Source organism: Seriola lalandi, unplaced genomic scaffold (assembly GCF_002814215.2).
Source record: "Seriola lalandi dorsalis isolate HSWRI2012SDOR001 ecotype SW California unplaced genomic scaffold, Sedor1 jcf7180002054676, whole genome shotgun sequence".
In the NCBI taxonomy this organism is placed as follows: domain Eukaryota; kingdom Metazoa; phylum Chordata; class Actinopteri; order Carangiformes; family Carangidae; genus Seriola; species Seriola lalandi.
The window spans coordinates 305,412-321,642 of NW_019525229.1; the positions used below are offsets into that span (position 1 = coordinate 305,412).

General features: G+C 40.4%; 1 protein-coding gene across 1 annotated transcript in view; it reads left to right on the plus strand.

Moving 5' to 3' along the window:
* Positions 1 to 4,677: 4,677 nt before the first annotated feature.
* Positions 4,678 to 16,231, plus strand: part of m1ap (meiosis 1 associated protein) — a 34,459-nt gene continuing 22,905 nt past the window's right edge. The window contains exons 1-3 of the mRNA XM_087178117.1: positions 4,678 to 4,941; positions 5,101 to 5,301; positions 8,455 to 8,626. Coding sequence (XP_087034243.1) covers positions 4,678 to 4,941; positions 5,101 to 5,301; positions 8,455 to 8,626 — 637 coding nt within the window. The remainder of the gene's footprint in view (positions 4,942 to 5,100; positions 5,302 to 8,454; positions 8,627 to 16,231) is intronic.

Below are 16,231 nucleotides of genomic sequence, written 5' to 3' on the forward strand. Positions count from 1 at the left end.
AAAAAGGCACAGCGGATTAGTGCACTGTCGCAAAGCTCCTATTGACCTAGAAGTGTGTGTGTGTTTATCACAACTAAATTAGGAGGCACATGTGTGTATTTTATGACCTGTGTGTACGCATTTGTAGTTGTGCGTCTGTGCGAAAGAGCGATTAAGCTGCAGTCATATCGGTACACCTAATCCCCTTACATGGGGCCTTCATATTTGAGACAGAAAACTCAACATCCGTCTCAGTGGAAGATCCTCATAGTGAAATCTATGCATCCCAGTGTTCGCCTTATTCACAGCATATACATAATGGATAAAATTAGAGCTTTGAGTACTGACAGGCAGGTGGGACGTAGAAGAGGAGGAGTGAGGAGGCACTGAGTGAATGGGGAGTAGAGAGTGTGAGGAGTGTGTGGACATGTTTGTTTAACAGTGTAACTAGGAAGGAAGTAAAGAAAGGAAGGAGAGCAGGGTGGAGGATTGCCAGAGCCTTCACGAAGCCACTGCCCAACCAGCGACATTAATCCTCGATCATGTGGTCACACACACAAACACATAATGTGCTTTTAAATCAGGACTTCCACTGGGAAAATTTAACTGGAAGTGGTTTTGCCAGGTACAGAGAGTTGGCAGAAGTTAGTTTTCCTGTCACAAATACACATACACACACACACACACACACACACACATACACACACACACACACACACGCCTCATCTTATCTCCCATAAGCAGATGTGCATGTTACACATTTCTTCATGTCAATCTCATGCACATTGAGAAAGCAATATGTTTGCACAGTGTGTGTGTGTGTGGGGGGGGTACATGTGACTGTGCATCAATCAGCTCTCATTTCACAACCCAGCATTCACCAAAGCCTCTTACACAGACCACAGCACTTTACAAAGCCCCTTCATACACAACACTCACACACACACACACACACACACACACACATCAAAACCCCATCTCATCAACCTTTCATATCTTGATTGTACCTTCATGATGGCTTGCTTTGAAAGTCCCTCTTTCCTTTTCCCTCTCACACACACACACACACACACACACACACACACACACACACAGACACACACACACACACACTGCCCATTGGAAAGCACTTGAATTGAAAAGGCCAACAATCGGGAGCAAATTTCCATATCACTCTTTCACTATGTCCCTGCACCCTGGCCTCTCATTTATCTTTTTCTCGATTCATCTATAAATAATGAATCGAAATAAACACATGGAGGGAGGGCAGGACAGGATGCAAAAATTTTGAAATAAACTTGGCAAAAACTTTGGGGATTTTTTTTTTCTATCTGACATAAGAGAGAGGCAGTAGGTTACTTTGAGTTGTGGTGTTTATTTGTTTTATGTGTGTTTATCTTACTGATTTCTCAGATGTAACAGATGCTCAATACTTTTTGTGAACACTACTAAGTTCTATAAATACTGTTATTGAACATGTGAACTTTGTGGCATTCTGGGTGAACTGCTTTCCAATGAAGTCTAAATTATTTCAAGATGCTATGGGTTTGGTTGATGACATCATAAAATAGTGAGAGAGAAAAAAAACTTGCAGCCCTATTTATTCCACACTCTTTCTAACTAATTCATCAAAGGCACATGGATTTGACAGTGAATTTAGCTTTAAGTTAAAATTTCTGCATGATAAGTACTTAAAGGTATTGAGTGATACATCTAGCAATAGACAATCTTCGACGGACAAACGCTGCGCAACCAAACGTATTTACCTGTTGCCTCCAGCTAGCGTTAGCCTGCTTAGCTAGGAAACTGTTAGCTTACTACATATTTAGTTAAAAGTTCGTGGTTGTTGTTTTCCTTGTCATATCGTTCTGATACTTTCCAAAATATTGTATATTTACCCCATTTACTGTTCCAGCAGAGGACAACTACAGCTGGAGGAACTTAACCTAGCTAAGGTAATTTGCTTAAATGTCATTTAAGCTAGCAAAAGTCAGTTATAAATATAAAAACAACAGAGCTGACACGAATCCATTCTGTATAGTATTTAGCTTTTACACATATATTCCTATACCAATTAATGTTTTGTTAAAAGAGTTAAATTCTACAAGATTTACCTTCATTTTATCAAGCTGCTCAACATTTAATCTGTTATTCTCCTAAGCTTTTCCAACATTTATATAACTTATGTTGATGCTTGATGATATGGCCAACATGGCTCATCACACATTTAGTATACACACACATAGACACCCATGTGTGTGCATACTGTATGTATGATGACACCCACGTTTTACTCTAATGTAGAGCTGCATAGTACAGGAAAGTTTTTAATTCACACAGTTTATACCGTTTTCGTCATAGTATGTATGATGTTGAAGCGAAGGAATTGAGCTGAGCTGGCACCAACCCAATACAGGTGTTGCCCTGCAAACAGAGGCTGTATTATTTTTCTATGGGGCTAAATCCTATTGAATGTATTTATGTTTACACAGAGGGTGGTCTAAGAGATGATGCAAGATCAAAGTAGTGAATGTGAAAGACGTGTGATCTTGGTGGTGAGAAGGATAGAGTTCTGCTCAGAAAGTGGGGACTGAGTCAGAGACAGATGAGGAGGGCACGAGATCAAACGACAAACACACACTTTCACACAGTATGCCCTTTATATTGGGTCTTACTAGTAAAATAGCTCTTCTCTGTGAAGATCGGAACAGAGCACGGCTTCAGGACAGTGGATTTCAGAGCCTGGATGATAAAGAGTGCTCAGAGCTCAGATTTCAATAGTACAGGATTAGTTCTGTCAGTTCTTTGAGTCCAGGCTTTCAGGTGTGTCTTATGAGACTTGGTACCTTGGTCGACGTTTAGTTGCGGGCATCAGCAGGCCAATATGATAGTGTTTGTGCATGTGTGTGTGTGTGTGTGTTTAAACCCTGTCACAGACAAATCATGTGAAGCAGGCCCGGTGGCAGATTCATGGCAACATGATGACAGAAAGCTGAAATACTCCATCCGCCTTTAAATTAATTCATCACTCAAATATGAAAGGGAATTTGTAAACAAAATTAGAAATGCACTACCCAGACCATGGACACAGGCAGATTAAAGCTTTTTGCTTGTGTTTATACTATTGCCAGTCTAGTTCCAACCAACCACTGTGAAGAAGCGTCCCTGCTCCAAAGTAGTTGGGTTAGAAGTAAATACACATAAATAGTTATGTTTAGGTATTGGATTAGAGATCTGAGGTATTATGCTTCATGGTTATTAAGTTAAGGGCTGTAAGTAATATTTTTTTCATTTTTATGTCCCAATAACTTATTCTATAATTTTTTTTTAAAGATAGTGAAAGATGCTGTTTGAAGTTTCCACAAGCCCAGTGTGACATCTTCAAATTGCAATTTGTCCAATAATCCAAAATCCAAAGATATTCCATTTACAGTGATATAAAAAATTGTATTATCATATTTGAGAAGCAGTGATTAGCGAATATGTGGTTCAAAAATGATTACTGATTGCTTAATCAACTTAGCATTTCAGTCTGTTATCTGTACATTAGTATACTGGTCTACAGCTATGAATTGTTCCTCAAAGCAACTTTAATGAAATGACAAAAAGCCACCAAAACATGTGTCATAGTCTTGCGGAAACTGAAGCGTAGTCTGTTGCCTTGTTCTCATCCATTCAGGTGGAATGAAATGACTAAAGTAGGGCGTCAATGATGTTGCTAAATAGGGAGTTTCCCTTCAGTAATGATGATGATAGTGTCTAGATGGAGTAATTGGCAATTTGAAGATGTCCCCTCATGCTTTAGGACAATTGATTGATGTGTTAATTGAAAAGATTCAGATTCATAGAAATAATCACAAGTTGCAGTCCTAATATTAGTATTGATACAGCACTGTTAGTAAACCCAGCTCTCTGTATATGCTCCATTTTATCCATATTTCTTTTGACAACACTGATTCTCTGTGTTTATCCTGTATCTACAATGTCATCAATATTTCAAATTATTATAATAACATGTTATTATGTAATTATCACATATAACTCAGCTCGTTTAGCACAAAGTGAGAGTCAGCTCTGTGTATTAAACTCTCAGGGAACTTGACCACTTGAGGGAGAATGTTCACCCCAGGATAAAATATGTTGTCCTCTCTGCATATGCATTAGCCAATATGCAGAGAGGACAGTACTGTACAGTGCTCTGTGATGCTCTGGATAACTTCTTGTCCCTGGCCTTAGAACTTTCTGGTCTGCAGATGGTTTCTCTACATCTCTCAGCCAACCCTATCTTTAAGTCATTATTGCACAAAACCTACTTTACTGGTAACAGCCTCAGATGTTAGGAAAATTTATGTTAAAACCAAACTACTTATAACCCAGATTATTACATAATTTTCCATGTTCATCAAACCCTATTTATTCATATTCTATTTATGGTAGAGGTTACTGGAGATGATCAGGACTTTAGCTAATATACTTTTAATAAATATCGTTGACTGCATGATGTGATTATCATTACAGGGCAATGGATAATCATTACATATTCACCTGGATTTGATATTTTGTAAACATCTGAGAATATTTTTGTGCTTGTTTACCTCTAACATCCGGGGTAAAATCTGGCTTCAGATGTTTTCATTATACCTTTCACCATTTTCTTTGTCACTGAGTACCATAGTATTTTCTATTTCCTGTTTTCAGATGTCCATGGACAACAGAAAGAGGCCAGCGGCTTCCTCCAACTCTGGGAACTTTGCTTTCTGTTCCTCGTCATTCCGGCGTCAACCAGCCAGGGTCCTGATCGTGGAGGCACTGCCTCCATGTTGGTCAGAGACCTGCACGGTGATCTGTGATGCTCTGGATAACTTCTTGTCCCTGGCCTGTAGCCTGGATGGACCATGTAGGATACCGCTACTCAGTCTGTACGCCATCAGCCGGCAGCAGGAATGCCTACTGCCATTTGCGGTAAGATAGATGAAGTATTTCTAAAAAGGAATTTGTCTTTTCTATTAGTGTTTTTTCTTGCACCTTCTCTCTCACCCCTCTTCCTTTTGTTGTTTTCCGTCACCCACATTATCTCTCACTTTTATCCCTTTTTTCTCTTCTTCCCCTCTCTATTTTTAGCAGGTTCGTGGTAACTTGGCCAGGCTGCACTCCTGCGTGGAGGAGCTGAGGTCTATTCCAGGTGAAGGCTGTGTCAGGGGAGCAGCCAGAGGAGGCGAGCTGCTGCGTCAGGCAGTGCTGGACAGTCTACAACAGTTTAAACAGTACATCAGGCATACCAGCACTGGAAACCAGGCCAACAGCAACAACACATCTGTGGAGGTGAGCATAGATTGACCTTGTTTGTGCACAAATAGCACAACGAAAACATTCAGTTCCAATGTTATTCTCATTAAAATCATGGCTAAAAGAAAGATATTTGTCTTGGTGAGTTATTTGCTGTGTGGCTTTTAATTGTGCTGGTGCTTATAGAAGCAACAGCACATGCTACAACTCAAGCACAGAAGTACAGTCTCGTGAATGATGCTGATGAGTTTTTTAAAGACATGCGTCTCAGGTTGACTATAAACGGTTGTGAAAGTTAGTCTATCATAGGCTGGCATAATTCTTCAAACAAAATTAAAGCTGGTGTGTTTTAGGAGGCTTTTAAACCATTGTTCATTAGAGTACTGAGAGTAATTGTCATTCACTCACTGTGACTCAATGTCTGGTCATTTATTGTCACAAAGCTTTACTTAATGTTAAAGTGTTAAAGTGCTGCTTGATCAGTTGCTACATGGAAATACAGTTAACATGTTAACAAAGCAAACAGTACCTCCTGGGCTGTGAATAACATAAATACAGTTGAATGCTGTGTGATTGGCTATATTGAAATTGAAAATGTTAGATCCCGGAAAGGATTAGGCAAAAAAAGTTGTTTCCGTAAGTTTACTAATGTACATAAACAAAAGCTCAGTTTTCCTCATCCACAGTATGTGAGGTCATAACATTACAGAACAGTAATCGCACTGAGCTCCAAACTGTCCTGAAACAACAGAGGCATGTCTGTCTCTAGGACAGTAAAACTGCATCGGCCTGAACATGGAATTAGATAACAATAGCTCACAGTACAGAAACCGCTTTGTCAGTTTTGCACATCTTTATTGATTATGAAGTAATTTCCTCCAAATATCTGGCTGTTTTTTATCTCTTTATATCCACCTCTTCAGCTGCAGCATGCTCAGACTGAATAGATCCCTTTTAATATTCAAGCTTTGTACTTCATGCTAATGTAGTGAAGAGGCTCCACTTATACCTGTTAAATAGCTCTCTTCAGGTACAATTTACTGTATTTAGCAACTACAAAAAACATAGTGAATTATGAATCTCATTAGCATGTTGTTAAAAGCTTTAACAGTCCATTATAGTGGCTGACAACTCTTCACATATCAGACAGTCCAATTAAAACCAGTTCATGTACATTTTCAAATGTGTCTTTCTCATCTGCTGCGGAGCCACCTGTTTAGAAAGAGCTGCAAAACTGACATGAGATAAGCTTCAGAAGTTCTTAGTGCCTTCCTGCTAGAATATCCAATCAGCTATCACTTCTAACACGCAAATCCATTGAGTGTACAAAATTTTTAAACAATTGCAAATCCTAGTGTAATCTGTCTCCACTCGCTTATGCACATCGCTTCATTATGATTGAAGTGGATAGAATTGTTGATATCAATAAAAGATCATAGCTGCAACTTGGATGCAGCACATTTTATGGAACTATTAATTCTTATTCATGTTATGTAACTCAAAGCCAGCTTTAGGCTAATACTCCAGTTCCGGGCTCAAAACCTGAGACTCAGATACAACATTTTTGATGTCAGCAAATTACAGTTAAGAGGAAGAGGAATATTAGCTGACATTATTGAAAGTGTCTCATTTGTTAAATTTAAGTGCTGGACATATGGGGAGCCAGTTGAGACATGAGCCAGTCACTGCCCTTCTTGTTGAATTTGAACAATTTGTCCTCTGGATACAAGGCTCTGGGTCGTTGATGAGGATTTCTCAAATCCAGCCAGCTTTATTGGGGAGCTCTGGACAGATGATTACACTAAGACCCACTGTTTCCGACAGCAGCAGATATGAATAGCACTATTAGGAGGCAGAGCGACATTAAGCAGAGACATGACACTGTGTGTGTGTGTGTGTGTCTGTGTGTCTGTGTGTGTGTGTGTTGCTGATCCACTTGTACAGTACACATTTTCATTCATGGACGTTTTCGAAAGTTCACGTGTGTGTGTGTGTGTATGTGTGTGTGTGTGTGTGTCCTCCTTGATGATGTGCATCAGGCGTCAGCAACAGATTCTACTTTTGGCTAAACAGCAGGAAGCAGAGAGCAGATCCCATCAATAATCACATTATAATCATCATTTACTGCTACTGTTAATGTGATTCAGTCGGGTGCTTAACATCAGCCTAACATTAGTTTATCTGTTTCCTATGCAAACTATTTTCATCTCTCATCATCAGGAAGATGTTGTCTTTTGTGTAAATGTTCTGCAGAAATCTTAATTATCAGAAAATTAATGGATTACTAAAAATAACATTTTGCAGTCCATAACCAGCTGTGTTGTTCATTTGTGTCATGACAGTGAGATGACGATGATGACGATGGCTCCAGATACAGAAAGCTTTAAAATTACAGATCATACAGCAAAAGGGCAGTTAAAGCCGAGTTTTTTCTCATTAAGTGGGTCAGTGTAGATTTGTGTCATTGTTACATATGTGCGTGCCACTTTTCTGTTAGGGTGGGAGTTTGCTTTACTGCGACTAAGACAACATTTCTGGCACTGTCTACTTAATTTAGTGACTGTAATTCACTGTATGTCATGGCCCCAAACTCAGAAACATTACAGTCAGAGCCCAGGAATGCTTTGTTGTGGTGATTTTGTGTTCTGCATTTCTGTAGATGTGACAACTTGTAAAACAAACTTTCATGACGCCAGCTGGAACAATTCAAAAGTACGCTTCTGGGGAATAGTTGTGGGGAGGGACATCAATGTGGCCTGATAACAATACAATTAAAAGTGACAGAGGTTGTTAAGTGTGGTTGTGGAAGAGCAGCAGTGTTGGTTTGCTTCAAAGTAGTGGGATGGAGAACACTTAAGATAGTGGAATATGAATGTTGGTGTGGCCCCAGTGAAACATTAAGCTGTGTTGCAGTAATCTTAGGGCCTAATGAAAGCGATCAATCAGTCAGTCGATAAAACACAAGCCACCTTTACAGCTACCGGCCTAAATGCTGAAGTTTCACAGCTTCTACTGCCTCAGGGCGGTCAAGATTTCCCTGTGTGGAAGCTCCACTTACATTGAACCTTGTGCTCCTCTAGATGGATTCATCCATTCTGCACGGGGATGTCACTGTAAACTATTTGTATTCTAGTCCTTTTTGTTTCCTGTTTACTGAGGCATTTTTGCATTTCCTCACTATATTCCCAGGTTACTGTGGTGACCAGCCAGCCAGGGAAGGGCATTGTCCATCATTTAGAGACAGGTCTCAAAGATGCTGACCTGGTGCCACTAAAGCGGCTCCTGGTTGTACAGATCGGCACTGCAGGAGACTGGGGCCAGGACACTCCCTCACCTGAAGCCACATACGCTGAGACTGAAGGTAGGAGACAGACATACATAACATGCAGACACAAACATACACAGTTAGCACAGTTACTGTTCATGTAAGCCTGGGACATAAACACACCCACGCTGCTGTCAGTACAGGAGGATTAATGCACACAGTCAAACAACTTGAAGGAGGTCTGTTATCTATTTCCTGAGCAGACTTTCCTCCCCCCTCCTCTGTGTTTTCTTAATCATCTTCAGTTGAGTTGTGTAGCGTTGACCCATTTATTACACTGTGTTTTTTCTGTTTGCCACATATCTGCACTCAACGCTCAACACTGGAGACATGTCACAATTTATAGAACTTGGCTCTAATCCAAACATTTGCCAATCCCCTCAGAGAGCCTCATTTCAAAATGATGTGTCATTACATGAAGGTTCAAGTGGTGTGGCCTGGGTAAGTAGAGAGTGCAGTGTGGATTGGATAGAAATGAAGGGGAGTTAAAAGAGAGAAATGGAAAGTGAGAAAGAAACTAAGACAAACATACAGGGAGGAGAGAGAAGAAAAAAACAAGTTTAAGAGAGAGGGGTGTGGTAAACTCAAGCAGTAAAGTCTCGCTCATAAAAATATTTATGCTCCATCTAAAATATTTATTCCATGGTGATTAATAGTTACTGTATCAGTGGAGAAGAGGACTTGTTTTCTCACAAGCGTTTGAGACCTTGGAAACACGATGCTAATGATGTTGCGAGTTTTAACTCACTTGACAAGATTATGTCAGATATATAATCCTTCCTGCAACCTTGTTTATTGTCATAACCCCCCCCCCCCCCCCGTTTGTTATTTCTACATCATATCTAAGGTGAAATGTGAGATTTCTCCCTGTTGTCCTCAGTAAACGGAGGCCCTGTTTCACTTTGGGAATATTTCTTGGTTTATAGTGGCCTTTCAAAAACAGAGCTACTCGGTCGTGGTAAAATAAATGTGCTATAAAATGGGTTGCCGCTTGTGAATTATCAGTATCAAATATCAGTCCACGCCAGCCGCAGAGCTATCAGTGACCACAATGGAAATAAGACCTTGCCATTGTAGTGCTATCCTGTTTTCTATGGTCAAATAAACTAAACTAAACTAAAGCAGAGGCGATAGATAAAGAATGAGCGGAGGACCTTTTTGTATTGTTTAAAACAAAGGATATTCAATTTAATGTCACATGACACCTTAAGGAGTCCCGAGGCAAATCTAATCGGTCACCAGATTAAAGGAATAAGAAAGGAAAAAATCTTTGTTCCACAAAAGGAATATGCAAAATAATCCCGCTTCTATCTCCACCCGCCTCTCAGCTGCTGCAGCTCCAACTGTACTCATAAAACACACAAACCTCTATTTTTTTGTGTTTTGCTAGCTACTGTACGCTACATAATGGCAGGCGATATGTTGTTATTCGGGCATTCATGTTCAAACTGGAAAAACTTGTTTCACCAAATGGGTAGCCCTTGATGCCCGTGAGGCGTGAGCATGCTGTGTGTGTGTGTGTGTGTGTGTGTGTGTGTGTGTGTGTGTGTGTGTGTACAGTCTGACAGTAAAAATGTATCTAGCATGAACTCTACAGGAATTACAAAGTATGTGTCTGTGCAGCAGTGACTCTAGGACAAGTAGTCCAAGTCCTTTGTATATATTATATTCATCGATCAGTATGAGTGGTGTTTATTCCCGTCTCTCTCCGGTGTTTAATATAAAAGCAGTCGTTCAACAAAGCGATGTTTGGAATGGAGCCTCGGCGACATGGTTTTATAGTGACCGCAGTTTGACGATAGTGAGATTGACACCATTTTAGCTGCTGTGATGCCAGTGGGACCAGATCTCTGCTTTCTTCCACAGAGTTGTTTTCTCAGAAGTGTTTATAGTTTCAGTGCTTGAAACACAATCATCACTCTAACGCTTTGATACTACGGCCTACACCCTCTTAATTATGTCAACACTCGTGGTTGAATACACCATCTATGTCCCACATAAAGCTGTTTTATTAAAATGTCTTTCCACCGTGGAGAAAACTGGATTGTTGCTGCCATAACATCTCTACACAGAGTGCTATTGATTCTACTAGTGTTTGTGTTGCTTAAGCTCAGATCTTCTCTACTGTGTTGGCGTTCAAAAATGATGGATGTTTTCATACCTGCTGTGTAACAGAATTGTCAGTCTGAATGTGAATCTTTCTGAGTTTTCTGTCACCATCAGTTTTCTCATAAATACAAAATGTTACAACTGAGAGACTTCGATACACGACAGATAATATAACAGCTTTTCCTGTTTCTTCTTCTTCTTTTGTTTAATGTGATACCAATTTGCTGTAGAAATCACTTGTTTGAAAAAGGTACCTTCAGATACCTCCATAAATATGGGCCCACAGAGTCATTTTGTATGAAAACCAGTGTCCTGAATGTACTTTGTATGATATTTCAGTCTGTGACATTATTCACAGTAAAGCCCCCAACATTTCTGATGAGGCTCTATAAGAATCAGCAAACACAGGAAAGGGAATGGGGTCAGAACTGCATCCAAGAGCTACAGTGACCTCAGAGTTCATCTGGCAGTAAAAGTGAAGCAGGCTTAAATCAAAGATAAGAAGTTTAACTGTCTAGCCAATATGGATTCTACTCAGACTTACTGGATGTTCAAGAAAGGTTCTAAATTGTGTTTAAAAGTAGTTCAGGCACTTCTACTGAAACCCGAGTGAAAGTTCAACTGGGTTGTTTACTGTGGTAGAAAAAACCCCTGCCGTTAGAGTATAACCAACAAGGGAGGATGCAGAGACGTTCATAAATGACTGCACAGAAAGACACTTCTGTTTCGAATTTCTTTTGTTATTCATCTGGGTTAATATCATTTTCATGGCCTTGAGGGACCGTGCAGCAAAACTTTGCTCATCAGCCGTGGGATGTGACAAACGCTCTGAATGGCTGAATGACTCATTGTACAATTTTGCTTTCAATTTGTACAGCACTTTGTAATTTTGGCTGTGAAAAGGGACATGTAACTTAATAAATCAATCCTAATACGCTAACATTTAGGAAGCAGTGTTGAGTCTGGGAGTACTCTGGCATCTGGACGCCTTGTGGAATCTTAATCATGTGCGTGTGTGTAGGATGATGGGTGGGAATGTTCTGTGAGAGGGAGAGATCGCAGCAAATATGTCTTACTTAACACCAGACTATTTATTTTAGCTGTGTGTCAGTTAGTCCATGGAGTACCATATATTATAGGAAGTGGGTGGGGTATCCATTTTTCGTTCTGTACTAATCTGAGAACAAAAGTCATAACTAATCTTTTCAGTCTCTCTGTCTCTCTCTGTATCATGATCATCAGTCATTGTCTTATCTCACGGCAGGAAGAGGGGTCACAGCTCTTATCTAGAAGAAAGTGTATTGCACAATTGTGTGTGTGTGTGTGTGTGTGTGTGTGTGTGTGTGTGTGTGTGTGTGTCTGTGTCAAGTTAAAACAAACAAGTTAACACACAGTGCAGTGTGGCTGCTTGATGGAAACATTAGTGAGAGGACAATCGTGCAAATTGTGCAAAAGTGTGTGATTGAGATGCCAAATATTTTGTGTCTTTTTTTCTTTTCTTTTTTTACTGGCAGCGCAACTGTGAGATCTGTGTTTGTATGCTCAATTTCACACTTTAAGATTGCAGATATTATTGTAAAGTGTGCATTTTGTTTGGCCTTCACTTTTTGCAAAGAGCTTTTTAAAGGTGTAGGTTTAGGTCAAAGGCTAGGATAAGGGTTGAGGTGAAGCAGTTGCAATGGTTAAGGTTAGGTAGCTTGGGGGTGCATATGTCAGTAAAAATGTGCAAGTGTGTGTGTCTGAAGGCCAACGCCTTGATAAGCATCCTGTTTTTGTTGAAACTCAACCAGTGTATCCTTGAGTCCCAGGTCTGTTCCGTAATTGTACATTTGAGCAGCAGGGAGAAGATCCAGAAATGGGTCACAGAGCGAGAGGAGCAGAGTGAGACTGAGACGAGAATGATTATGGCTCCAGTGGTTTTGGTTTTTCTCCTCACAGCTGAGCAGACAAGTTGTTGACTGAATCAGAGTCAACAAGTTATAACACACTAGGGATTAGGCATAGTCACTGCCAAAAGCAGTTTATTTCCATTGTTTAGATTGATCACAGAGAATTGAAATCGCATTGTTTTTCCTTAGCAACAGAATATTTTAAAACATGATTATTATATCTCAAGAGTACCATATATTTTCAAAAAACATCCTGTTCAAATTTTTCTCATTATGATTATTCTCATAATCTCAATATTCAGATTTACATTTTCTGCAAAAACCAGTCATTGCAACTTCTTTTTTCCTCATGGTAGATGTATAGGATACTGTGCTGCAACAGCTGTTGCAGACAAAACATAAGGTCTATAAGTGCTTCCTTTTTTTTTTGCATTAGGCATTCCCCACAGAGATGTGGCTCCTGGACACTAATAGACATTGTAGAAGAGCCTTACTTTTATTATCCCCCATGGTGAAACTGAGGTCAGAGTTTGATGAAAGTATAGGAAATGAAGTATTTCAACATTTTAAAATAACACTGACCAGTCAAAAGGGGCTGATCAGTCAAAATAAAGTTATTACTGATTGTTCTAGGGGGGTGTACATATTTATAGTGTATTTATTTCCTGTTGACCTGTTGATCAAATTAATTGAAACTAGTCACTTTACAGCTGTTGAGTTTACAGTCGCAATTTTCAAACACATCCACATCTCAATGACAAAGTAGAGGAATGAAGGAATAGAGGCAGAGGAGAGGGGGAAGTAAAGAACCGTGTTGAAGCACAGGGAGAGACAGAAGGATACAGACAAATACAAAAAGATGTTGACAAAGAGAGGAAAACAGAAAGAAAGATGATCAGACAGAACAGTGACAGACAGTCATCAGTAACAGTACCAGTAGGTGGGCAGGTGTCCTCTGGCCCTTTGCCTGATTGAGGCCAAGGAGAGGAGGTGGCATCGCTTGAGGCTGACTGTGGTGCTGGCACTAACCCAAAGAGCTTTCCGGTTGCCAGACCTGCTGTATTTTTTTGCTGGAGTGTGTCTCTCCTCCTTAGCTCCTTCATGAATTATTGCCCCATCTGTGCTGTAACTTTGCCCCAGGAGAGTTGGCTGGAAAGTTACCACCTAAACACCCAGTCACACTTGCAAAGATCCAAAGTAGCCAAGAGGATGCAGGATTCAGCGTACTCTCCAGTCTCTGGTTTATCAGTGACATGAGGCGAAACTGTGAAAAATGTTTCATATGAATCGGTCCAATCTGGGATGAATATACCCACAAATCCTGTATTCTGTTTTAAAAAAGGTCTGTGTCTTTAGTACAAATAGTTATTTTGTTAAGAGAAACCACAGATTGCATCTTTATCTGGAGATGTTTGAACCCATACATGCAAGGCCTGCACTCTACCACTGGGGCAGACCCCAGGATGCATCGTGTACCGCCCCTTTCAGAGAGCAGATACATGATGAAATGAGTCTACTGAAGGCATGTTCACCCCACACAGGACCCATACACATGAAACAGCATTCAGAGGTTGCCATAATAAGATTAGACTCCAGTCAATGCAAATCACAGTACATAGAATTACACTGAAAGCACATTTCTAATTTCACTCCTCCCTCTCTGTCCATATACCACAAGCTTATTCTCACTTGCCCACATGTTTCTGTTTGTTTCTACTTTTAGGGAGTTAGTTAATTATCCCTTCCTTGTAGTAAACCTCTGTCCTTAGCTTTGTAATGAGAACTAATGAATGTATATGCCCCTGACACTTCCTAAAATTCCTAATTATCTTAGAGGTTACATACAACACTTTTGTTTTTAGCAGCTAGTGAGCTAGCCACTTAGTGTTTGTTGCTGAAGGATTCAAACACTGTAACATGGAAAATCCAAGAGACAGAAAATTGGGGTCTGCTTACTGCGAGTAAGGAGCAGACAATACGAGGGATGAATTGGATCCATCATGCATTCTGCAGGCCAAAGGAAGTCCCTGCCAGTCTTAGCAGTGCAATAATTTCCTCCCTTCACACTAGAGAAATATGTCCAAGTCCCCCCGTCTGCTGCTGCTGCGTGCGTGCGTGCGTGCGTGCGTGCATTACTGTTATGCCCCAGTCTAGGGGGGCCCTAGGACACAACATGAATTAGCCCCATCTTCCCCAAGTAGCCACCACAAAGATTCGTTGAATATAAAGAAAATGATTTATTAACATAAAAGTTTCTTTTGAACATATAGAAAATAAATATTTAGGTTAGGCTTCAGGGTGGACTAAGGCCAACATAATAAACATAATCGCTCTGTCTTGAAAATAAACAACTAAGCTCACCAAGGGAAAACAAATAACAATCAACTCACCTCCCTAACTAAATAAACAGGAAAAAACACCATAGAAACAAAACTGGCAGCCCACCCTTACTATTCAATGAAACAAAGAAACTACACAAACCTGAATTGCTGCACGGTGTGGCCAGTTCGGAGAAGAGGAAAACGAGACTGCCATCTTGGCTCCTTATATACCAGGTGACCGGGGATGCAGCCAATCACCAACCAGGGTGCAGAGCCTTTCCCCCAATGACGGCGCGGCTGCGGCACACACCTATTTGCATACAAATGGAAAAAAACAGGAACACAGGGCACACACACATATATACAATAAACCACCTACAATAATGACCGCGGTCATAACAATTACAAAGAGACAGAGCATGTATCTCTGTGTCCATATTGTGGTTCTGGTGTTCATGTGCATATGCAATCTGTCGCATGCAGACATGCTAATTCACCCGCTTCCATTCAGGCTTGATTTCAAAATCATTTTTTAAAGTCTCGTTACACCTCTAAACATGCATCACACTGATTTGGCGTCACACAGGTAGACTATGTACATACATTCATGCAAATACAGACAAAACTTATATTTACTCTCAAGACAGAACCATCAGTTTCAAAAAGAAGCATCTTTTTTGGGTGTAAGGAAAGGTGTTATTTTTGCAAAGTCATCGTCAGCACTAGAGACACCCACTGTGATGGACAGCTGTGCTCGTACACACACACACACACATGCACACAAACACAGTCTGGAGCAGCTACAGTGATAGATTACTACTGTCTGACTGTCTCCTATAAACACCTGGGCCTTGTCCCCTGAGCTGCATCTCTCTCTCTCTCTCTCTCTCCGTCTCCCTGAACCTGCATTAACCCAAACATCTTGACAGTGAACTGGAAGACATTTTGATATCCCTCATTTTTTGAAAAAGATACAGCTTCACTATCCCACAGTAAAAATCTGACTGCAAACTCCAACCTCAGGTCCAGAGCTCTGTCATGCAAAGTTATGGTGGCAATGTTGTATTTGCTCGTACTATCATATATGACAGTGCTTTGATTTGCATAAAGTCAATTTCAACACTATTGCATTGCATTCAAGCTTCATTTACTTGAGTCTCTGAAAAGAGAGAGAGACAGAGGAAGAAAGAAAGACAACAGAAAAAGAATGAACAAGGGCACCCCAGTAATGACAGTTTGGTCAATTGAGTGTCGAGCAACCTTCATAGTTTGACTTCTTGCATGTCACACTTCTCTCTCTCTCTCTCCTTCCCCCCCCCCCC